Source organism: Notolepis coatsorum (genome assembly GCF_963971535.1).
Source record: "Notolepis coatsorum genome assembly, chromosome: 6".
NCBI classification, from domain to species: domain Eukaryota; kingdom Metazoa; phylum Chordata; class Actinopteri; order Aulopiformes; family Paralepididae; genus Notolepis; species Notolepis coatsorum.
The window spans coordinates 137364185-137391125 of NC_140170.1; the positions used below are offsets into that span (position 1 = coordinate 137364185).

General features: G+C 42.8%; 1 protein-coding gene across 1 annotated transcript in view; it reads left to right on the forward strand.

The window, feature by feature from the left end:
* dstyk (dual serine/threonine and tyrosine protein kinase) overlaps positions 1-21949 on the forward strand; it is an 87008-nt gene extending 65059 nt beyond the window's left edge. The window contains exons 8-14 of the mRNA XM_084316284.1: positions 8506-8635; positions 12212-12368; positions 17922-18054; positions 18310-18423; positions 20160-20274; positions 20877-21011; positions 21375-21949. Coding sequence (XP_084172410.1) covers positions 8506-8635; positions 12212-12368; positions 17922-18054; positions 18310-18423; positions 20160-20274; positions 20877-21011; positions 21375-21562 — 972 coding nt within the window. The 3' untranslated portion in view covers positions 21563-21949. The remainder of the gene's footprint in view (positions 1-8505; positions 8636-12211; positions 12369-17921; positions 18055-18309; positions 18424-20159; positions 20275-20876; positions 21012-21374) is intronic.
* The last annotated feature ends 4992 nt before the right edge of the window (positions 21950-26941 follow it).

A 26941-nucleotide genomic window follows, 5' to 3' on the forward strand; every position in this document is an offset into this window, starting at 1 on the left:
TTACAAATTGAATTTATTATTATAATTAATTGTGTTTCACCAAAGGGTTTTATGTTTTGTTAACGTTCAGATTTTTAAAGCCAAATTGCTAAAACACTAAATGACCAGATGTTTCATAGAATGTATTGACACTAGGGCGGTTAGGTGGCGTAGCGGAGATTGCGTTCGTCACCAACCCCGGATCTGTGACAATTGGCTGTATTAGAGGGTGGGAGAAGCTGGCGGGGTGGGTCCGGGTCGTTGTAAACAGCGACTCCTACAGTTCGGTCGGGGCGCCTGCTAAGCGCGGATAGGACCTGAGTGGGATAGTGTGATCCTTCCACACGCTACGCCCTCTCAGGGAGGATCCACGCTGCCAGGTGAAAAGAAGCGGTTGATTGGCTGGACGTGTGTCGGAGGAAGCACGTGATAGCCTCCACTCTCCCAGATGATCTGACTGTGGGGGGTAAGTGCGCAGCGACCAGGAAGGGGATTGGGAATTGGCATACGACTAACATTGGGATGGGAGAAAATCGGAGGAAAATGGAGGGGGAAAAAGATTTAAAAAAAAAGAAAAAAAAAATGTATTGACACTGGTGACGTCGGGGACCTGATCTGCAACACTAAGCTAGTTTTGGCGATTCTTTTAACTGCCGCTTAAAATTTGAAATCCCCTGCCTTACCAGAGAGAGACATGTATATTAGAAGGCTTTGTTCACAGGACCACAGCTGCATGAACCACAGATGAAGCTAGGAGTGATATATTAATAGTTTATTCATTTTCCTATACCTGCAGCAAAGACTGGAAATTTTGCCTTCAAAATAGAAGTTCGTTTTATTTTTACAATAAAATCAAAAGCAGTAATATAATCTAACATCAGAACAAAGAGGGACCTCAGGTTTAATATTTGAATGAAAAGAGACCAGTAGAACAAATACAAAGTAGATGGTGTGGTATTTCCTGAAACGCTTTCCTGACTACACTAATAAACTATTTAAATGCACTGTAAAAATAATTATTGAGTTGTTGCCACTCAAACTGAGCAGATTTATGTAGATATAAAACTGGTGTCAGTTTTAGTTTCAATATATATAATATTTGTTTTTAGTAGTGTCAAATTTCCACAGTAGTGGACACAGGTATCTGAGGTGTTTACATTACCACGGTAATGCACGGAGGAAGGGATGTCTGCTTTGGTGACGTTGCAGGGTGTTCCGAATGGAGGAATTTTGTCAAGGGAATTTTCCTTTAACCAACATTCCCTGAGCAGGGAGTACTGTTTATGTTCACTGTGGAACTGAACGCAGCTATGGTTTTCCCACAGGTTGGCAGTTTATTTGCAGCGCTCACCAGTGGGCAGGGCTTGTCGAGGGGGTTGAGGGATGGGGGTTGGACTGTTACTACAGTTGTAGGTCCATGGAGCCTCTGAGGGCACGGCTGCTGTTGTCTGAGGAGAGATCATGAGATTGATGAGGGATCATGGGAGTCGTGCAGGGAGTCGACTGAAAGCAGTGGTGGTTTGGAACATCTGGGTGGGTGAAGATGTACCTATTTGGGCCATGACCCAAGTAAAGTCTGTTTGTGGGAAATACTGCCTTGTGTTTCTAGGCAAAAATATGGCGCTGCCAGCTTGTTTATTTGAGCCTTGGAGGACAGTCAGTGTTGCGGCAGGAGGCTATCATAAACAAGCCGTGCCGAGAGGCTAAGCAGAGGAGTACAAACATTTGGCGCGCGTCGTAAAATAACTCCGTTCCACGTCCAGAATATGCTTTTCTAGCTTTTATTCTTTGCTTTGTGAAACAAACAATATACACTTAATTACATACACTAATATACTAATACCGTTGCGTTCTTTTATTTTTTTGTTGGTCTTTTTCCCCCTCCATTTTCCTCCGATTTTCTCCCATCCCAATGTTAGTCGTATGCCAATTCCCAGTCCCTTCCTGGTCGCTGCGCACTTACCCCCCACAGTCAGATCATCTGGGAGAGTGGAGGCTACCACGTGCTTCCTCCGACACACGTCCAGCCAATCACCGCTTCTTTTCACCTGGCAGCGCGGATTCTCATTGAGAGGGCGTAGCGTGTGGGAGGACCACACTATCCCCCTCACGTCCAATCCGCGCTTAGCAGGCGCCCCGACCGAACTGTAGGAGTCGCTGTTTACAACGACCCGGACCCACCCCGCCAGCTTCTCCCACCCTCTGATACAGCCAATTGTATCAGTGCAGACGGCCAGCCAAGCTGGTGACAACCCCGGAGCTGTGAGCTGGATTCGAACAGGCAAATCCAGCTCAGCTCCGGGGCTGGTGACGAACGCAATCTCCGCTCGGCCACCTAACCGCCCTAATACCGTTGCGTTCTAATGATACTATCTTGCATTCTTGCTTGCGTTTGCTTTTTGTTCACGATCACGTTCCTATAAACTATTGCGGTCAAAAGAAATTATGTGCTCCAATCTCACCCCCTCTTTCCGTAAAACTGTCAACCAAGTGAAAAGGTGAACGAAATTCCACATGAACACTCCCATTACCGCCAAACCCCGTGAACACGCCCACCACCTAAAGTGACAGTACAACTAATAATACAACACCAAAGATAATACTGAAACTTACATTATGGCTCCTACAGTCAGTTTTTAATGAAAAATGCCAGGCCCCTTGCCCTGTTTTTCTACATATTCCTTTGCCATGGTGTGTTTACTTAGTAGAAGTGCACCTCCTTTAGATACTTTGGCTGGTTTGTAAAAAGAATGAATGACTAATTACCTGTCCAGACAGGTTCATGTATCTCCCACTGGCGCTACCTCAGCCACATTAAGGGAAGCCTTAACACTTTGGATGCCACGCCGTGTTTTCCTCTTTACCCCCTTGATGCCCAAACCCACTCCAATGTTAACTTAATATCGCCTAATCTATGTTTTAAATTATGGCTATGTGTCTAATCTGCCTGTCGCTTATCAAAGACTCATTTTCCAGTCTTTTTTGTCAAGGCAGATTGTTTTTTTATCGCTTCATTTCCGTTTGATAGCATTTTGAAAATCACTCGTTTTCGCGGAAAAAACGACCCATTCTATGATACCGTAATTCCTCTAATAGTAACCCCGGCTTGTATTTGTTTCAACTGTAGCGGATACCAGGCTTGTATTAGGAGGAGGCATGTATAAGAGAGAGGCCTATATTTCTAATTTTCAAACAGATCATAATGAATAAATCAACATTTTGTGTCAGTTTGAACCCAGTAAAATGTACTGGGTTCATTTATTGAAACCAAGTACTGTATGAAATACGGTAGTAAACAGTGCAATTACAGGTGGTCAAAAAAAGTTAAATAAAGTAAAATAGTGCAATCACAATACTGGTATAATAATAATAATAATAATAATAATAATAATAATAATAATAATAATAATAATAATAATAATAACTTTGTTTTATACAATTCTGAGGTAGGCTTACTCTCTTGGTAAACATTAACACCATACCATTATATGGTATTTACTGCACAGTCAGGCCAGCATATAACAACAATAACAAAATATATTGCCTATGGTAAATCCGTTGAGGGAAATACTGTAATTCCTCTAATAAACCCGGCTTGTATTAGGAGGCCGGCTTATAATTGCTTAGCTCAACAGCGCACCCGGTCATTAATAGAGACCCGGTTTTTAATTGAATACTGGTTACTATTAGAGGAATTACGGTAATCGCCTTTTACTGGAATATTCCAGAACGTTGTCATTTGTCTGCCTATTTATAAATCGTTTTCAAATAAACGCTAGATGATCGATAGTATATGTGTGCGCACGCACGCTCGTGCCTCACGCTGATAATCGCTGCTCTTATTTCCTGATGGCTTTTACAGTGAAACAGCAATATCACATATAGTGGAAACGCTTATATCTCCGTGAAAACGAGTCTGATTATCCTAAGACTGATAACATAGATTCCTTACCTGACATCAGATGGTATCCAAATGGTATATTCCAATTCCTGATCACCATTCGAAAAAATCGATAATTGTATTGATCCACCGTATGTACAGTATAACACATAATCGCCGCGGCTCAGCGGCTCCAGAATGAACTCTGGTAACCCCGGCTGCATCAGTGAGACGTAAAATGTGGAGTCAGAAATCCTTTATCCCATTCACTTTCATTGAGTCTAATCCAAAAGGGTGATTTACCATCTGGGAGACGATAGGGGGTGCTTTTTTCACATCTGAGAGCCTGGGGTGACTGGAATATCCAACGGTAGGCTCGCTTGATGCAATATGATTTCAGATCGCTAATAAAAAATAAAAATAAAAAATACACGAATTCTCGTGAGTGGGCATTCAACCAGAAATCTCGGGCGTGGCGCTCAAAGTGTTAATGTACTGTAAGTTAGCTAACCATGACAAACAGACCTCTGTTCCCAATGTACTATGTTCCCAGGGTCCTATGTTCCCAGGGTCCCATGTTCCCAGGGTCCCATGTTCCCAGGGTGCAAGCGTTTCACTCGCCTTTGCGTAAAAAATTACGAACTGTAAAAAAGATTTGTAAAGATTATATCAAAGCTGACGGTGGAGAGAGAACCCATAATACACATAACAAATGGAGATTAGCTCAGCAGAATAATTTGTGTGATTATTTAAGTTTCAACAGCGTCAAAATATTATTATATTATATTCCACTACTTTTCATGATATTTTAGTTTTTTGCCGTGGTATTGTTTTAGAACCAGTATCGTCATCGTGAGGCTGGTATCGGTAACAAACACTAGTTGTTATAGCACCACCATCTGGCCAATTGGCACCACATTTCACGCTGCACTCCGACCGGATAAACGGTTCTTGAGATATGCGCGTCACAAACGTGCATATGTTCATTGTTATAGCACCACCATCTGGCCAAATGGCACAAAATCTGACCATGCACTATCCCGAGTTCTCTGCAATACATCTGCTGAGCGCGAAGCCGATCGGATGAACGGTTCCCGAGATGTGCGCGCCACAGACAAGCATGTAGGCAGACGCACACAGATTCCTTCCTTTTATAGTTGGATTAAAAGCAGATGTAGACTGAGTCAGCCTGGCAGAATTTAGCTTAGTTGATGAGTTGCGACACCAAATCCAATGTAGAATCAGCGTGGTTGGTCATCTTTACATTTGCTATCTTTGTTTATATCCAGCCTCCATGCTTCTTAAGTCTCAGTGTTGGTTAACATGGATGGTAAATTATACAGGAGGGATATGAAACACTAAGGGATAAACATGACTGTTAATGACAGGAGGGAAATTTACAAGGGAAGTTAACTCTGTTAGGAAGCAAAATAATCAGATGAATCAAAGTATTCTCAGACATAATTTAAGGGGAATAATCGCCTTATTGTGTGCATATGAATGTAGGGATTGTGCCATTGATTTAGTTTTGTTTTAGGTTTTAAAAGGCCTCTGTGATTAGCTTCCAACTGACAATTAGAAGGCTTCAAATAGGCTAGTCATCTGAAATAACTGCTCTAATCAGCAGGCACTGCACAAAACACTAGAACACATTGATTACAAGTTTTTGTCTTTTGGTTTCTTCTCTTGCACTGGTCTTCAGGTTATTTGTGGTGGTGAGAGCAGCAGGTCGGGGTGGGCAAGAGAGACGCAGGCAGGAAACGGAAAGAAATGTGCTACTGTGTTGCGACACGCACTCTTCATATTATGTTCCGTAAACGTTTGGTGTTATTTATATGTGAGGCAGAACGGTATATATATATATCGTGTGTGTGTGTGTATAAAAATATACAGTGTATATATAGCATTATTGTACATGCTATCATACAGCGTTATATGCAGGTGTATAAGTAGGTATATAGAATAATTATATGCAGGTATATTCAGAGGGATAAGGATATATATATGTGGTCAAATATAATATAAATGTGTATATACAGCACTATTGTACATGCTATCATTCAGAGTTATCGTCGACAGCTGAGGGAAAGAAGCCTGAGTCTGCTTGACTTGGAGCGGAGGTTCCTGTAGTGCTTCCCAGAGGGGAGGAGGGCAAACAGTCCATGATTGGGATGAGGGGTTTCCTTGACAATGCGGCGTGTCAGACACCGTTTCTGATGGATAGATGGTTGTCCCTGTCAAAGTGGGCATAAAGGTTATTGAGCACATCAGGGAGGGAGGGGTCAGTGGTTGGGGGAGAGTTGTTGGTGGGTCTATAGTCTATGATGGCCTGGATGCCCTGCCACATGCGTCGGTGGTCGGAGTTGTTGAAATGCTCTTCAACCCTTAGCTTGTGGCTGTGCTTGGCTCGCTTGATTCCCCTTTTCAGGTTGGCCCTGGCTGAACAGTAGGCCTGCTTGTCACCAGATCTAAAAGCGTTGTCCAAATGGTCAATCCTGAGCTCGGACCCCTCTGGTGAAATGCCAGCATCTTGGTGGGATATGTGAAAATTTTTATTTCTGTTTACACTGTATGCAATATGTGCTCTAGGTAAAATAAAAAGGTGCTGGTTCCTTTCACCCCAATGGAAGATGTAGAGGAATGTGACACTGACTTGTATCCAGAGGAAAGGGGTTTAGTATGAGACCAGTGCTCTGTGTTAATGACCAGGCCTGTGGGAAAGAGAAGTGTCCTGGGCCCTCATTTATCAATGGTGCGTAAGCACAGATATGTGCGTAACCCGTGCGTACGATCATTTATAAGTGTGACTTATCAATTTGAACGTGTGCTTGACTTTGTGCGTATATTTACGCACAGCTCAGAGCATGCGTACCTGGCGCCCAGCGGTAGAATATGAATATTGCAACGTGGAAATAAGCTTCCGTGCATAAGCTTCCGTGCATTAGTTTCAACACTGGCGTGTTCTGTATGACCCGTAATTCATTATAGTTGATTGTAAAATAGCGACAGTAGTGTAATTATAACGGGCTCACGCGCGAACAAGAGGTTGGCCTGCTTGTTTGGCACGGGGGGGGGGGGGGGGGGCAGATGCAGAACACCATGTTTCCGAATAAGATTGGTCACAACGAAATGCTTTCTACTTCAATTTGTTGGTTAGAATAGATGACCTCCATTGAAACTTCACTGAGACCAGTCTATTTGTGAGCTCCTGCACAGACGTGATAATAATAATAGCTTCATTTTATATAGCGCCTTTCAAGAGACCCAAGGTCGCTTTACATAGGGGAAAAAAATAACAAAGTAACAAACATAGTTGACAGACACAACATATAAATATGATGATGGAATTCAAGTTCGCGTTTTTATTGATCACAGGCTATACATGGCGTAGGCTTCATGGCAGTGAGATTCATTGTTCTTGTACTCTCGTATTATTGTTATAGTATATGCTATTGTCAAGAAGGAAGTACATTATTTTCAATCGTGGCTTTAATTCGTATAGCCGAGAAGCAGTCTCCTATCAGCTTCATTAATCCCGACCCATCTCAGCCACAGCATAACTGAGACCGGCTATGGAAACAAATCATAAATAGACTACTGTAAATAAAATAGCCTAGGATAGGCTATAGCAGGGGTTCCGAACCTTTATTCCCCAGAGCCCCACGATTCATTGGAGACATAGGAATATGATATGATATAAAGGTATACTGGTCCGTCAGCGAGGAGATAGCCCACAGCGGATAGCCATTAAATGCCATTTGAGAATATAGGCTATTAAGGCAAAACGACGGCCTATAGCCTATACATATTATTTAATGTTTTCATAAGCGTAAAGATACAAGGACAACAGTTATATTAACGATCAAGTTAGTTTACTGTATGCAGGCGCGGGGCTCCGTGTGACATGTCTGTGCCATGCTGCGTTATGCGCAAATTACTGTTGCATAATGTAGGCTATGCATATATAATTTATATAGGCTATACCTAATACCGACATCAAAATAGATTGTATGCCCCTACAAATCATATTAAACCATGCAGGTAGAAAATTGACGGAAAATCCATCGCGATTTGGAATCAAATTGACGGAGAACTTTAATCCCTGGGTAAGCGAACTTTAAAAGAACGAAACGAAAAAGGGCATTCATATTCCAGCATGGTTATTATTAATGACACCAACGCCAAACAGTGGTTAACGGTCTTTATTAGTGTTTGCGCTGCCCAGGCAGCAATGGTCTTTAGGAAGTTAATAGATATCATATCCGACTGTTTCCGACATCACCGTGTACACGTCTGTGTCAGCCTGTCGCGTATTTCTCCCATGCGTTCGCTCGGTTTAGTGCACTTTTCCACATTAACCATATACGGTGTTTCATTACCGTATATGGTTAATTACAGGCGGTTCTATATGAAAATACTTAAAATCGTGTACGAGCTCGGAGCGTAGAACAAGTGGCATTTATCAACACGGAGTACTTGCAGGTGTGCGTACGACCTGTGTACGCACATGTGATAAATCCAGATTTTTCTGTGCGTAGAGACATTCTAAATTCTGTGCTTAAGAACGAAAATAGAACCCTTTCTAAGCATTGTTGATAAATGAGGTCCCTGGTCCTTTATGTTGAATGTGTTGTTGTGTTGTGCAGCTGGAGGAGGGGCACACAGGGAGGCTGGAGAGGACGGAGGACCTGTGGCTGCGTGTGAGGAAGGATCACGCCCCGCGTCTTGCCCGCTTGTCTCTGGAGAGCCGCTCCCTCAGGGATGTGCTGCTGCATGGTGAGTCAGCAACACAACACAGAGATACGCATGCATGCGCACACATACGCACACAAAGTTAAATATATATCAGCATTTTCAACACACCCTCTAGTTAAAGTTACACAACTTAACCACACACACACAAACTCAGCTTGCTCAAATCAAGTATTTCCTTTATAGCATACGTATGTATGCCAGCCAAACAAACAAGAAAATCTGAACAACGGTCTGTTTTATTATTATTATTATAGATAATTCTTGGAACTTGTTTACAGTACAAGATAAACAAATTCCTGCATTTGATTTGGTATAAAAGAGCAAGAGAGAATAAATTCCTGCATTTGATTTAATTGAGAGAGAGAGAGGCTTGTTGGGCCGAGTCTGTCCCTCATCTTTCTCAGAAGAACTCTTATTTTGCTCCATCCATCAGAGAGAGAGGGATTGATTGATTGAAAATTTTACAGATTGCAGAATGGGTACAATACAGTACGGCTCAATACACACAATTGTTAACACTTTGGTTGCCACTTGTTAACATGGTAAAACGTGGTTGGATGCCAGCACCCACTTCAATGATAGCGTTGTGAACGCATAATCTCCGTCTTAACACTATGATCGCCGGGAACGAGTTTTCACGTCATTCCGAGCCATGCTCATTCTGCCGAAGACGCCGTAACTCGTCTTTGATGTCGATATTTAAAAAATCTGTCATCGAAATCATATTTCCTTTCCGGAGCCCTGAGACACACTGCTGATCTCCTCTCAACTCTCTAGCGGTTCAAGAGTGCCATCTGGTGGCCGATCGGCAGATCGCCAACCGGATATTAACCTTTGAACCGGTAGTACTCATCCAAATGTGGTCCGGCCACTCGCTATAGCTCCCGCGACTCCATCTTGAAACACTGGATAATAGATCGCTCGCCCTAACTCAATAAACAACGTTATTTGGACATATATACTATTATACAACCTGGAAATGGATCGGGCATTTCTACATCCCATAATAGAAAAAAATCTGTTCCACGCTCATCTGCCAGCGGCGCGAGGAAGCCACGGTAAGATTCAGCGTTATTTTCTAACGTATTCTATACTAACTGATCTGATGAACATATGACCCACTCTGGATGAATCATCTAACGCTGCCCACGGAATTATAAACGATCCCCCGCCCATCCGGTCATCATCAGATGATGCGTAGAAATTATGATGATTCTAGAACCACGTCCAGTTGAAACTTTTTATCTCGCACAGATTCCTACCAAACTGTATTTGATCATCAATATAATGCATTTAGGGCTATAAATCACGTTCTGAAGAAAGCTGCAGAAAACGATAAAAACATACTTATACTTTAGACCATATTTTAGTATGAATATGTGAATGAAAAAGTTTAACGTTGCTACACAATACATATAGGACATTGAATGGGCCATAATAATGGCAATGTAGCAATAGAATTTAAAAAGTTATAGCCCTGCAAAGAAGGGGAACTTCTCCATAGACAAATAGAGCTGGCGAGGGATGGTAAATTATGAATTTAACCCATGGCGATTAAAGTGTTAAATTATGGCTATGTGTCTAATCTGCCCGTTGTTTATCAATGACTTGTTTGCAGTCAACATTGTCGAAACGGATTGTTTTTTAATCGGTTCATTTCCGTTTTATAGCATTTTGAAAAGCCCTCGTTTTTCAGGAAAATATATAGATTCCGTGATAAACGCCCTTTACTGGAATACTCTGGCATACACAAAAAAACGTTGTAATTTTTCTGCCTATTTATGAATCGTTTTCAAATAAACGCTAGATTATCGATAGTATATGTGTACTTATGCACGCTATATAAGCGATCTGAAAAATATATTCTCATTTCCTGATCAGCGCGCACACACACACACACACACACACACACACACACACACACACACATGGGGCACACGCTGATATATAGGTCAAAACAGATCCGATTACCCCAAGACTGGTAAAATTAATTGCTTACCTCAGATCAGATGTTCTCCAAAAAAATTATTCCAATTCCTGATCGCCATTCCAAATATCGATCGCGTTTATTGATTCAGCGTTGGGTACTGTAAATATGTATTCCACGCGTTTTCCGGCTCGGCGATCACTTGGGTCTCTTAAGATGCCTCGCCGGAGAAGTACAATGAGGAGGCTGGACCCCCCCCCCCCCCCCCACCAGTCTAATCAAATGGGGTGCAGTTACACAGGGAGAGACGATAGGGGGCGGTATTTTCCTAATGGAGCTCAGAGAGAGTCTACAACGCTAGCGTGAGGCTCGATTGATGAAATATGAATTCAAATCGCTAATAAAAAAAAATACGACAAACAAACGCTATATAGCGTTGCTGGCATTCAACTGGCGGCATGAACTAACGACAAACCGCGTCCGTGAAAGTGTTAACACATTCAGGGCCATTTGGGGCTGTCTAATATCACTGTCTAGACGGCCAGCATTTCTAAACGGACTTGCATAGTTCGTGAGGCTGTTTGTAGAGCTAAATCTATACTTTATAGTATTGGTATCTGTCCATTCTCATTGTCAATTGAGACCATAAACCGTCCCTTCAAAATGGCTTAAAGAAAAAAAAAATGTATCAATACGTTTATAGCGTCTTGAATATAAGCGTTATATGGGATTTGGACTAGTATATTTCCTGGATGGCGAGATACAGGGCGCTAAGCTAGTAACGTTAAATCCAATGGTATTTCGGCACTACAGAAGCTAGAGTTAAAAATCAAACTGCATATGATCGATATGATGGTCCACCATGAATGCATGAAAGGGGGGGGGGGGGCGGGGGACGTCGTTTCTGATTATTGATTACCAATAACCGCGTTAGCCTCAGTAGCCACATTCGCTGATCGGGTGGATGGCTATCATAACAAGGCCTGATCAGCGTGTAATTTACGTGAAAAAGATCTTATTGTGGGTCGGTTGGATCCCCCAAAGGATTTCCCAGTTATCGATCGCCATCTGGTAGATCGATATGTCCATTGGCTGATCATATATTCCTTTACTGCACACTGAAATCCGCGTCCCAAAACGTATTCCGTGCTATATGCTATAGGCATAGCTTCAGGTTGGCAGAAAACTATATTGAAGATCCAGAAAAAACAAGACAACTTCTGCCACAGGGAACACTGCATTATCGAGATAGCGCCCCTAAGAGGATCTGGCCGGTAATGCACTTTTTCGAATTCAAAGCGTAGGGTACTTCTGCAGTGCTGCTCGTGACATTGAGTAGGATATTAAAATGGAATAAAAGCCAAAACAACCTTGCCACGGACATGTCCGTGGTTGGCCCTCTAGCGGTGGATCCGAAACACGGACATCTCCGTGGTTGGCCGGGAAACTGTTAAGGGGATGCAGACCAGAGAAAGACTTTCGTCTTGTTTACATCAGGGTCCCCCATTTTCAATTCATCATGACATTTATGACATACAGTACACATACTTGAAAAAGACCGGAAGGGTCGGTCGAGCCCCGCTTTGTTTTATTTATGACATACACGACATACAGATATGTCGAGAGTGAGAGAGGATATTCCTGCATTGACACATGTGTTGTTCTGTCAGGCAAGCCCAAACTGGGACGAGAGTTGGGCCGGGGACAGTACGGAGTGGTGTACCTGTGTGACAGCTGGGGAGGACGTTACCCCTGCGCCCTGAAATCTGTGGTTCCACCTGACGATAAACACTGGAACGACCTGGCTCTTGAGTTTCACTACACAAGGTGAGACTGCAGTAGTAGGCGTTGAAAGGTTAAACATACATAGGGTTAAAAACCACATGAAGTCTAGGGATTGTACCGAAATATTGATACCCTTTGAGTGGTTAAATTCAGTTTTTGGCAATACTGTATCGATCCTCAAAAGCAATATCGATTGTGTGAATGAATAAGTTACACGTTGTTAGAGAACGTTGCAGTAGTTACTCAAACCTGTTTAAACCTGCTAGATCAGCAGGAACTTATCATGTCACTCATACCCCTTTTCCACCAAGACATTGTGAGGGCTGCTACTGGGTCAGTATCTAATCTGGCACCAGTTCTTCCACTTTAGACAGTCTAGCCTCTCGGCCAAGAAGACTGTGCCAAGCTAGCCCCAACTCCTTGCTGGTCTAGAACAAAGAACTGCTATGTCAGGGTCTGGGGGCACCCCCCCCCCCCCCCCCCCATACAGACACACACACACACATGCACACACACAGAGACATACATACGCACACACCCCTATCCAGATGTGTGAATGACTGGACTCCCTGATGTGTACATTGTGGAGAGGTGTGAACCGCCTGCTGTGAGAATGACGTGGCTCTCTAGCTTGTGGAAAAGCAAACTGCTTCTTGGTACCATGAGGTGCAAGCATAGTCGTAGTACCCTTGAATGAGTGCTCCTGCCAGAGTCTTCAGGGTATTCTTGTTTACCAGAGAGGAGATCCGGTACAAGAATCCTAGAGGCAAATCTTTCCTGTGACAAAATGGCATCCAATGTAATCAAAAAAGTCAACCAACAAACTCTATTCTTGTACCGGATATCCTCTCTGGTAAACAAGAATACCCTGAAGACTCTGGCAGGAGCACTCATTCAAGGGTACTACGACTATGCTTGCACCTCATGGTACCAAAGCACCTCAAAGGCACTAAAAACTAAATTACAAACATCTCAAAACAAACTGGTCAGACTACTGCTTGACCTTACTCCTAGAACCCACCTCACCCCTGCCCACTTTGACAACCTAGGATGGCTTAGAGTAGACGACAGAGTACAGCAACTTGCAATGGGCCTGGTCTACAAGATACACTACACGACCAAGGTACCCATGTACATGTCAAAATACTTCCCAAAGGTCAGTGAATACCACAATCACAACACCAGAGGGAGCTCCACAAATCATGTTAAACCCAGATTCGGCTCAAACAAGGGACTAAACATGTTTCGCAATTATGCCACATCAATGTGGAACGCCCTACCCAAAGCTGTAAAGGAATGTGAATCACTACCCACTTTCAAAAACACTCATACGGGAGGCTGCTATTCGAAACTGGCCCCTGTAAATGTCCTAACCCAACCCCCTCCAATGTACAGTAAATGACCACGTATGGTTTTGTCAATATTCCAATGTACAGTTTTGCTTGTACAGTTGTACAGTGTGAGTACTGTACTGCAGGGACGTGCACAGGACTTTAGAGGGGCAGGTGCTCAAAGGCTGAAAAGGGCACTACACTTGTGTGTGTATATTAACCGAGCGCGCATAGCGTGCGAGCACGATTTTTAAGGGCCCTTTTCGGGCGGGGGGCCCCCTTTTTATGCTTTTTGGGGGGTTTTGGTGATAAAATATTGAATATTGAACTATAATAAGCAGTGCAGGAGCTCACTTATCCTTGAAAGACACTTTTATCACTGACTTAAAAGGCCCATACATCTCCATAAATGTTCAGGGGGGAGGGAATAAGTGCTTACCCTACAGACCCCAAGAAGTGCTGTATATTCTGTATTGTTTAATATAAATGCAATTTTTATTCCAATCCCGATTTGTATTTGAGATTCCCAAATCCCATCGGACTTGACTTCTTCGTGAGGAGGCCGTGCAAACTGCAATGGAATATGGGGCATATCTCTCTCTTTACCTAATATTTTGATTCTATCCTGAAATTTTTCAGTTGGAAGGGCAGTCTATATGCGTAACGGTAAAAAAAAAAAAAAAAATTATATAAATTTATTTTCAAAAAGGGCACTTTTTTGATGAGGCTCAAAAAGGCAGGTGCTCAAGCACCCCTTGGCCTCTATGTGTGCACGTGCCTGCTGTACTGTACCCATTCTGCAATCTGTTAATAAAATTTTCAATCAATCAAGCCCAGAACTAGCACCAGCCCAGAACTAGCACCAGCCCAGAACTAGAACTAACACCAGCCCAGAACTAGAACTAACACCAGCCCAGAACTAGAACCAGCACCAGCCCAGAACTAGAACTAGCACCAGCCCAGAACTAGAACTAGCACCAGCCCAGAACTAGCACCAGCCCAGAACTAGAACTAGCCCAGAACTAGAACTAGCACCAGCCCAGAACTAGCACCAGCCCAGAACTAGAACTAGCCCAGAACTAGAACTAACACCAGCCCAGAACTAGAACTAACACTAGCCCAGAACTAGAACCAGCACCAGCCCAGAACTAGAACTAGCACCAGCCCAGAACTAGCACCAGCCCAGAACTAGCACCAGCCCAGAACTAGAACTAGCCCAGAACTAGAACTAGCACCAGCCCAGAACTAGCACCAGCCCAGAACTAGCCCAGAACTAGAACTAACACCAGCCCAGAACTAGAACCAGCACCAGCCCAGAACTAGAACTAGCACCAGCCCAGAACTAGAACCAGCCCAGAACTAGAACTAGCACCAGCCCAGAACTAGAACTAGCCCAGAACTAGAACTAGCACTAGCCCAGAACTAGAACTAGCACCATCCCAGAACTAGCACCAGCCCAGAACTAGAACCAGCACCAGCCCAGAACTAGAACTAGCACCAGCCCAGAACTAGAACTAGCACCAGCCCAGAACTAGCACCAGCCCAGAACTAGAACTAGCACCAGCCCAGAACTAGAACTAGCCCAGAACTAGAACTAGCACCATCCCAGAACTAGAACTAGCACCAGCCCAGAACTAGAACCAGCACCAGCCCAGAACTAGAACTAGCACCAGCCCAGAACTAGAACTAGCACCAGCCCAGAACTAGAACTAGCACCAGCCTAGAACTAGCACCAGCCCAGAACTAGAACTAGTACCAGTCCAGAACTAGCACTAGAACTAGCACCAGCCCAGAACTAGCACCAGCCCAGAACTAGAACTAACACCAGCCCAGAACTAGAACTAGCACCAGCCCAGAACTAGCACTAGCTCAGAACTAGAACTAGCACCAGCCCAGAACTAGAACTAGCACTAGCTCAGAACTAGAACCAGCCCAGAACTAGAACTAGAACCAGCCCAGAACTAGAACTAGCCCAGAACTAGAACTAGCACTAGCTCAGAACTAGAACCATCCCAGAACTAGAACTAGAACCAGCCCAGAACTAGCACCAGCCCAGAACTAGAATTAGCACCAGCACATAACTAGAACCAGCCCAGAACTAGAACTAGCACCAGCCCAGAACTAGAACCATCCCAGAACTAGAACCAAGTTCACGTTGGCTGAAAGGGGGTTTTCCAGGTCCAAACATCATACTCGTAATTGTATAGACACACCAGGCTCTCTGTGAAATGCATCCCTAGTGGGTCTAATTATACAGGTGGCACATCTCCATCATAGACCTACATACATCTATTTTTACTCCAATCCTCACATCTGTATCTCAAAGTGGAAAATAAATTGTAGTTTATTTTTTTTTGGCAAACCAGTCAAATTTGAAATATTGAAACGTATTATTCACCCACCCACTTGGTTTCAGTAAGAATCAATCACAAGATTATCATTGATTTATCTTTTATTCATAACTGTACTTTCTTGACAAATAAACAACATATTAATCCCCACTTTATGCTGGACTATTGATTGATTGATTACTTTATTAACAGATTGCAGAATGGGTACAATACAGTACAGCTCAATACACACAATTGTTAAGGGGATGCAGACCAGAGAGACTTTCGTCTTGTTTACATCAGGGTCCCCCATTTTCAATTCATCAGGGTCCCCCATTTTCAATTCATCATAACATATGACATACATGACATACAGATAGAGTACTGCTACATCTATACATTTATGACATACCAGATTTACAAATACAGTACTGTTTGTGATACAAAAAGAGTATACTAAAAAAGAGAGTATATACATTTGACAGAAACTGTACATTGGAGGAGGTTGGGTAGGTGGGGTGGGGGGGGAACTGTACATTGGAGGTGGGGGGGGGGCGTTCGGTAGACAGGGTGGGGGAAACTACAACTGTACAAGCAAAATCCTACATTATGAAGGATTACTGAGGCTACGTTTAGACGGAGAGAGTCTGAACAGAAACCGCAAAAGTCGTCTTACGGTTTCACTTTTAATTTTGCGTTTAGACAAGCGTTTTGGAATGGAATTCTCCGTGCAGACGAGGCTGTAACAACTCGAGACAACGGAGCCCCGCTGTCACACGATTGGCGCATATGTCACATGACGTGCTGTGAAGACCCGCCCTACTCTGCCTCTGATTCGCAGACTGTGGGTGGGGAATGTGATTGGACCAAAGCAGAGTCACTCACAGACAGTGGGTCCAGTCACGCCGCGGGACAGATTCTTGTGTATTTAAAAGTACTGCCAATGTAGCCTTCAGGTGATCGCCATGGATATAATCAGACATGCTTTTTTTACGCTTCTAGGCTACTGACGCATGCCTGTGATGTAAGCAGTACACGCGACGAGAGCCTTGACAACCCTTTCGTCATCGTTTTATGCGGTTTGACAGTTTAGATGAGAGCGCAAAGGTTTATCGTTTCTAGGAATTTCACCCTGGAAGGTGGTCTCACTTTTTTACGGTTTCACCCCGTAAAAACGCTGTTTCCGTATAAACGAAAGGCACATCCGAAAAAATATTTTTGTGGATTCACCTGCTAGCGTTTCCGTCTAAACGGGGCCTGAGTTCCCTCCATAATTCTTTCATCATCAAGCTTTGTTGGCAAGAAAGACTACATATGGCCAGTTTTGGAAGGAAAGACATAAAAAATGGGTAGCCATCACCAAAAAATACAAATTTTCTTTGTAGATCTCGTATGAAAGCTACATTTTTTGTTGTATTTTTTAATTTTGTAGCACAAGGACATTATTCCAAAAGTGAAAGTGGATGAAAGTGTTCCAAAGCAACAACTCCCTTTATTAGGCATAACGGGTTATATCATATTATATCTGGTCCAACCATCACACCCATGTTTCTAATATACGGTACTCATCATGAGTCATGAAACTGTTGTTAAATGTAGGAAGGCCCGCCTGTATTGGGTAGGATCTGTGTTGTTCAGATGGTGGGGGCTGGGGTAGGTCTGCCCCCTTGTGGACAACTAGAAGAATGTCTCAAATAGAGTCTTCAGTCAGACACTTTACTTTGTTTTAATGCCCACCAATAGACACCCAGCAAAAGCATAGCATTTTTACATTGTCAGTAAATTTGAGGTAGGAACCCCCCCCCCCAGTTTTTTGTTGGCCTGTCAGTGTTGTATGTATTGTAAATACAAGCATTAACTGAGTGCAAAATATGAACAATGCGTAATTTTGCTAGTTCTCTGTCCTTATCAGTCATCTTTGTGCATTACCACAGGTCCCTGCCCAAGCACGAGCGCCTGGTGGACCTACATGGCTCCGTCATTGACCATACCTATGGAGGAGGCTCCAGTATTGCCGTGTTGCTTATTATGGAGAGACTACACAGAGACCTCTACACAGGCTTAAAGGTGACTTTATACTGTGTTTCCATGGAAGGGAATAGTTTATAGTTATATTTGTACATTAATTATATTAGTATATAACATTATGTGATGATGATGGTAGGCAAACAACCGGTGATTGAAATCAAATTCCAAATAATAGAAAATGAGCTGCATTAATGGTGTCGCGCCATATGGGTAGGAAATGCTTGACGTCATGAAGAATACTATGAAGAATACTGTATTTCTCTGACCCTCCTGTGTGTCATCTCTCTCCCCCAGGCCGGTTTATCACTAAGGGAGAGACTACAGATAGCTCTGGATGTGGTGGAGGGGATTCGCTTCTTACACAGCCAGGGCCTCCTGCACAGAGATATAAAGCTAAAGAATGTTCTGGTTAGTACAGACTAATGGGATCACATTTCAGTTTGAGGCCCAACACAGCTGAACAGTGTTTCTGTTCCACCACATTAGCTCTGTTTCTTGAACCGGTTCCCTTCAGGATTCTTGGAACCTTGGTTCAATCTAGCGAACCAGCCTGTGTTTCCACCAGCTTTGAGCTGGAGCCATTGCAATCCAAGGAACTTTTCGTGTTCCGAACCAATTCCATTTTTCTTTTCTTTTTTTCTCTCTATTTTCTATTTTCCTCCCATCCCAATTTCGTATTGCCAATTCACCCCTCCCCTGTCTTGAACGTTGCTAGACTATGCCCCCCACTGGTCGGTTGTAGTGAGGATAGAAGCCTTGCATCATGTGTCCCCTCCGGTACATGAGGAGGCAGCCTGTCGCATCTTTTTACCAGACAGCGTGGACTCTGTGGCGAGGAGTAACGCGTGGGAGGCTCACGCTGCCCCCGATACTTCCTGTCTCTGCTGTGCAGGCGTCACCCAACCGACCTGTAGGAGTCGCTGTCCACAACGTCCAATCCCCACCCATCGACTTCCACCCGCTGACTCTGCCAAATGAGCCAGTACGATGACCGGCCCAAGTCGAAGGCAATGCTGAGACTGGGATTCGATACCGGAGTCTCTTGCATTGGTGACGAGCGCAATCTCCGCTACGCCACCCAGCCGCCCAGTACCAATTATATTTTTCGTCAGAATGGTTAGTAATTCTCAGAGCGGTTCATAATTAGGTGCGTGAACCGGAACGGAACCAGTTCCATGTTAATGAAAAGTGTTGAGTAGCGAGCAGAGCCCTTCCTAAAATCATGAAAAATACTAATATAAAATAGGCAGTAAATGAAAGGCATTGGTATCAGGACAGCTTCACTTGTCAATTAAGAGTATGACTGCGGTGTACTTCATTTGAGTACTCACTGATGCAGAGAACTGATGAGTACTACTCACTGATCGGAGTACTACTCACTAATACAAAGTACTGATATAAGATAATATAATTGAAATCATGTTGACAGCTACTTGGGAGGTACAGTAGACATTCTTTATACAGACGCTACATTTATTTTTTTGGGCTTTCTGTATTTTTTCACCCATCCCAATTTAGTCGCTATGCCAATTCCCTTCCTGGTCGTTACGCGCATTCCCCCACTGTCGGCCTGGGGAGGGTGTAGAACTACCACATGCCTCCTCTGATACATGTGGAGTCGCCAGCCGCTTATTTTCACCTGACGGCGAGGAGTTTCACTGGGGGAACGTAACGTGTGCAGAGGTTCACGTTATTTCCCCCAGATCCCCTCCCTGCTGAACAGACCGACCAGTAGGAGTCTCAGTATACAACGACCAGGACAAATACCCCACCGGCTTCCCACCCGCTAACACTGCCAATTGTGTTAGTAGGGACGACTGACCAAGCCGGAGGTACCGCTGACGGCTGGATTCGGTCCCAGAGTCTGTGGTGGTAGTTGTTGTTACTGATATTATTGGTGTACCCCTAGTTGTTACTGATATTATTGCTGTACCTCTAGTTGTTACTTATATTATTGCTGTACCTCTAGTTGTTACTGATATTATTGATGTACCTCTAGTTGTTACTATTATTAGTGTACCTCTAGTTGTTACTTATACTACAGAATCTATTGAGGCCCACATCCAGCCACAGCATTACTTTAATTCAGCCAAACAAGCTTCTTCCTCTTTCCTAATGTCTGCTGTTCTTCATCTCCTTCCTAGTTGGACAAACAGAACCGGGCCAAGATCACAGACCTGGGCTTCTGTAAACCAGAAGCCATGATGTCTGGCAGTATTGTTGGGACTCCCATCCACATGGCCCCAGAACTGTTTACAGGTCAGTTCTCCAAATAGTCACTGGGTGTGTTAATAAATATCATCGGACTCTCCATCCAAACTAAAGAGCATTCCAGTTCCATAGGAACCAAGTGGAGAATAGAAGGGATTTATGACTGGTTCAGATAATAAATGTGTCCATTACGTTTAAACAAATAATTCCCCCTCCAAGCATATCAACGCTGTGGCAAGTTATGTTCTTACAAAGATGTATTGCTGTGGAACGGTAGCCAACTTGCTAGCAGGTTTAGCTTGATGGTATTCCCCACTGTTGAAAATAACAGGAATTCTGAGAGCGCTGAATGTATAGTTTAGTGCCAGATTGCGCGCTGGTGCTCACAGAGTATCAATATGCACCACACACACTTTGCAGTATGTTGTCAGAGTTAATAGATGTGGGCCACTGCCTTCATCAGAGCCTTCACTGGCTCACATGTTACATCCTGTCTTATACTGTACAATGTAGTGTACATACTACATATTATAGAGCACAATTACATGTCCATTTTATATATTGTTTGATACATTTTACAGCTTGTGTGTGCCAAATATATATGTACAGAAATATAATTGATTACTGTATATTAACTCTTCTCTCCACAGGAAAGTATGATAACTCGGTAGATGTCTACGCATTCGGGATCCTTTTCTGGTACCTCTGCACGGGTTCAGTAAAACTCCCAGAAGCCTTTGAGAAATGCTCCAGCAAGGACCAGCTATGGAACAATGTTAAAAAAGGTGAATGACTACTGAAGTGATCTGTCAGACTAGGACCAACCATAGGCCCTAACCTAGCTTGTGTATTCATAGTATTCTCATGATGCGGTTTGCCATACAACACGGCGCATTGCGACAACTCATTGGCCACGGTTCGCCTGCGTACGTTCCATGGATGTGACGTGTCGGGCTACCCGGACATAAGACTGCAACAATCCTTTGACAATGCAAATGAAGCAAAAGCAAATGATCTGATCTAATTGACACAATACTTGTTTGTGGGCACGCTATCCGTCTGTGTGTCTCTCTGGTCTGTTGGCATAATGTGTTCCCCGTTAGCCGAATGTGCTGCCAGAAACTTATGTGTGCTAATGATGTCTTCAGGTGCCAGGCCAGAGCGGTTGCCCAGTTTTGATGAGGAATGCTGGCAGCTGATGGAGGCCTGCTGGAACGGAGACCCTTCCCAGAGGCCTCTGCTCGGCATCGTGGAACCCAGTCTACTAAGCATCGTGGGCCGGCTCTGTAACTGTGGCTTAGACCAGAAAAGCAGTAGTCTTGAGGACTCAAACTGAAACACTCCAAGCAAGAAGGCGTACATTTGGCAAAGATTATGATCAAAAAGGTATTTTTGTTGTATTTAAGCGTGAGTATTTCTGAAAGAGAAAGATCCTGGACAGGTGACCAATAATGTCATGATGTTTTCCTTCTTGTTCACAATTGTTAGATTTACATTATTTATAATGAGCTGATACAAACATGTTCACAAATATGTATGTTTTATTTGTTTGTTGCCTTGTGTATTTGTATACAAACTCTAGCATGCTTTTCTCTTAGCTGCCATGCTAATTGCTGCTTGGTCATAGGATTGTTACTAGACTAAATGTTTTAAAAGTAGTCCATTCCCAGTATTATGAAAATATATATATATAAAAAAAGATTAATTTTAGATTGTATTTAAACTGAACGTATAACTTTTCTTCTTTTTTTTAATAAAATGATTTGTTAAAACAAACTGCTTGTTTTTTAATTGTATGAATGAAAGTTTGATTTAGTTTCAGGCAGGATTTAGAGGCTTCTTTACATGTGCATCCAGAAAGTATTCATACCTTCACTTTTTCCACTTTGTTACAGCCTTATTCCAAAATGGATTAAATAAATTTTCTTCTCAATATTCTACAAACAATTCTTTGCAAATGTATTAATGTTTTTATAATAAACACAACACATACGTATTCACACACCCTTTACTCTATACTTTGTTGAAGCACCTTTGGCAGCAATTACAGCCTCAACTAAGTCTTCGTGAGTATAATGCTACAAGCTTGGCACCCCTATTTTTGGGCAGTTTCTCCCATTCTTCTTTGCAGATCGTCTCAAGCTCCATCAGGTTGGATGGGGAGCATCGGTGCACAGCCATTTTCAGATCTTTCCAGAGATGTTCAAATCGGGTTCAAGTCTGGGCTCTGGCTGGGCCACTCAAGGACATTCAGACTTGTCCTGAAGGCTGAAGCCACTCCTTTGTTATCCTGGCTGTGTGCTTAGGGTCGTTGTCCTGTTGGAAGGTGAACCTTTGCCCCAGTCTGAGGTCCAGAGCGCTCTGGAGCAGGTTTTCATACCACTGTGCTCGTTGGCACCTTCAATGCTGCAGCCATTTTTTTTGTACCCTTCCCCAGATATGTGCCTCGATACAATCCTGTCTCGGAGGTCTACAGACAATTTCTTGGACTTCATGGCTTGGTTTGTGCTCCGACATGCACTGTCAACCGTGGGACCTTATAGACAAGTGTGTGCCTTTTATAAATCATGTCTAATCAATTGAATTTACCACAGGTAGACTCCAATCAAGTTGTAGAAACATCTCAAGGATGATCAGAGGAAACGGGATGCACCCGAGCTCAGGCGATTTATTCTTTAAAATACGTTCGCAAACAATTCTAAAATACTTCATTTTGTCATTATGGGGTATTGTGTGAAATTTTGAGGCGGGGGGATTATTTAATACATTTTGGAATAAGGCATAACAAAGTTGGGTATGCATACTTTCTGGATGTACTGTAGCTGATCTGGCTAACAAAGCTGAAGAAATTCCAACTAATAGTGCTTCTAACGTAGCTGGCAAATACGCATTTTTTAAAATTGTTTTTAACACGTTTTTAACACATTGGTTGTTGATTTATCGCTTAAGTGCCAGCGCTTTAGTCAATGAGAGGACGAACACATTTGCGAAAGCATAAACTATATCTTAAATTATGGCTATGTGTCTAATACACTGGTCGCTTATCAATGACTTGCTTGCAGTCAACATGTATGAAACAGATTGTTTTTTCATCAGTACATTTCCGTTTTATACCGTTTTGAATACGAGTATAGTTTTGAAGATTTCTAGTGATTCCAGAAAAATTCGTGAAAATAGCTCTTTAGTGGAATACACAAAACACAGTAATTTTTCGGCCTATTTATGAATCGTTTTCAAATAAACGCTAGATTATCGATAGTATATGTGTACTTATGCACGCTAGAGAAGTGGGCTGAAAAATCGATTATCCATGACCTGGTCAGCGCTAACGTCATACACGCACACACATACGTTGTGAAATCTGTGAAAAAACATCTGATTACCCCAAAACTGGTAAAATGGATTCCTTACCTCAGATCAGATGTTCTGCAAAAAGATTAATCCAATTCCTGATCGCCATTCCAAATATCGATCGCGTTTATTGATCCAACGTTATACCTCGAAACACATAATAGACGCTTCTTCCAGTGCCCTCAGTGGATGCAATAGTCTCAGGTTACATGGCTCAGAAGTAAAATGTGGAGCTCGGAGTTTTTTTTTCTCATGCATTTTCATTGACTTTATTCCAATGGGTGCAATACCATCCGGGAGACGATAGGTGGCGGTATTTGTCCTTTTTGAGCTCAGAACCAGTCCCAATGATAATGTGAGGCTGGATGGATGAAAAATGAATGGATATCATATCACTAATAAAAGAAATAACGATTAAATAATGATTTCTCGTCATTGGCACTCAACGCATGGCGGCCAACAATGAGATTTCTCGTCGTTGGCACCCAATGTGTTAATGGCAAGTTTTGACTTGAAGATCAGTGGAGGGACAGTGGGGTGTTTATCTTATAAGTATTTGGGGTGATACTTCTATACAAGCAAATCTTGAGGGGAGTTTTCATAACCGGTCTGTGTTTGAAAACGTATAGAAAGAAATGTCTTTCACATGCTCCTCACCCCATTATCACCTGCTCACAAATTAGCTGGCCTCCACTGCACATTATACATTTAATTATAAACTGACTTCAATGTCCTCCATGTTTACTTCCATCTTCGTTATATACCACAATCTTATCCATTGTGCCACCTGAAAAAGATCCACTTCAGGTGGTGAAGTGGGCGAGTTTACACAAAGGGATCTACCTCGTTACACATTCAATGTTCCATGCATTACACTATACTGACCAGGCAAGTTAGATTTACTGCCAGGTAATTATACTCAGTGATTCTTCAAGAAGAGCAGAAACACAATAATACCATCATTAAAAACCACATTTGTCTGTTTTACTCATTGAGTTTGTGAAATCCTTTACAAAGCAGTTTCACATAGAAAAATACAAGACTTTTTTCTAGCGACTACCCTGCATTACCAAAGCTTTGATCAGTCACCTAATAAAAACAGGTCTTGGTTTTGAAGCAGTTGATTGCTTGGCGCTCTGATTAAACAGCGTTCACAGACCAGTAAACAGTCAAACAAGGGAGCAGTTTAAACCAGAGAGCAATTGAACAGTGAATGATTTTCAATAAAACAGTGAATGAGCTTAAGCGCCCTACATCCAGTACTCTTTAACAGTTGTGTCACAACAGACTAGTTATTTTAAAACAGGCCGCTATATCTAAATTAACGAGTTTGTAGCCTACTCTTGTAGGACAAAGGTTCCAGTTTCCCAACTTGTATGCACAGTAGTGGTATGTACCTTGATATCGGCGAGCTGTAGCTGTACGCCTAATAAAGACAATTTAAATATATATATATATAAAAAAAGGAACACGTGGCAATGCAGTTACTTGACTTGGCACAAATATTGAGGTAACGTTAAAAAAAATTAATCTGGGAACAGGGTGGAAAGGAATCCCAACCTGAGCATGACATTATGTTCAACCCTCTTTAGAGTTGCACATCTTTTTTTTTTACACAATTGGACTGGTGGTATTGTAAAAATTGTTGCACATTTGTAACCTCATAATGGTTGACAAATGATATCCACAATAAGATCACAAAGTACACTGATAATTGTAACTAACTGAGATAAAAGATATTTCTTTCCTATACATCAAGAGTGATTTCTCCCAAGTAAATGTAATGGCCCATTATATTAGTATATAGTACTGACCGTGTCAAGTATAAACATTTATGCAGTAAGACTCATTTCATGATACGTTTCATGAAATTCACGTTTTGTTGACGGGAAACTCTGTACAGTAAATTGGAATACATTTAAAATAGTATTACAGCACAAGTTTGCATGTATTTCAGTAAGTATTTTACAAAAAACAAAAAAAGGCTTCATACCTAGTCTATAAAATACAGTTGTTTAGTCAATGAAGTCAAATGAAGGCATTTATCCCTCTGACAAAAGCATTGAGAAAAGGAGAGCACTTTTAGTGTCCATAAAAAATGTGCTCCCGACAATTTACAAAAATTTATATCAAAAGTACTTGCTTAATGAGATCTGAACTTGAAGGTTTTTTTCCCCTCTTTGTTGATATTGGGGAATGAAGGCTCATGGTGGTGGTGGTGGTGGTGGTGTTGGTGGACAAGGCAGTCACTCTTGCTCAGATATGCACACAAGTCAGCTCACCAGTGGTGAATAGCTGTGGCCTTGGGAACCGTCCTTCATTAATAACGAGAAAAATAGTGTCCATCACGGGGGCAGGTACAATATAATACAGTGATTGTGTGTCCTCTCTGTTCCAGGGTCACCATTCACACACACACAAACAACGTGGGGGGTGGGTCTGTCAAGGAGTTGAGTCTGGCATTATAAATCTCCTCTTTTAAGAAACCCCCTCAGTCTGTGGACAAGCTGTACGCGTGCTGTGTTCCTCATTCTCCAACCGACCGTACCTGAGACAGAACTCCACCCGGCCAAATGACAGACTGGCACTGTCCCTCAGCACAAATACTAACGCTTCTAACCAACCATGAACAACGTTGACTATACAGGCCATTCTTTATGATGTTACAAACTAATTGAAGCGGAAATTCCCTGAATGTTTGAAATACTAACTACAGCTAAATGAACCAGCCAAAGGATGACTTCTTCATTGTTCCATAAGCTTCCAAAACAAAATATAATTCCCAGAACAAAAAAAAACGAGCAAACCAAAAACATACAAAAAGTTGACTACCACCAAATCAGGTGGCATTAATAAAAAAAAGTGCATTGCTTCAAGTATGTAAACAAAACAATGATTTCTTTAAAAGGGAGAGTGAGACTCATTCTAATAATAGTGTGCTTGAGCCTGGGCCAGTGCAGCGACTCCTGAGGTTTGGCACTTACACACATGCAAGAACACGCTCTCTCAATCACACACACAAATTTGGATGACACAAAAACACACAGACACACACACACACACACACACATGCACTCATTTAGAGCGTCTCGAGGAGAGGAAGTCCCATGGTTCTCCAGGCTGAGGAAAGTCCAATGCTCTGCATGTGTCTCCTCTCTGACGGAGCTTGCCGTCACTGGATGGAGAGCAGCAGGGCTGGTAGTGTTGAGGAGCAAGGCTCTATGACCTGCAAAGACACACCCCTCCATCAGCTGGGTCACATGGAGGTGTTTGGGTGGGTGCTGTAGGGTGGGACAACAGGTGGTGGTGGTTGGAGGAGGGAGAGGTGGGGTGGGGGGTTAGCATGGACAGGCAACGGAATGAT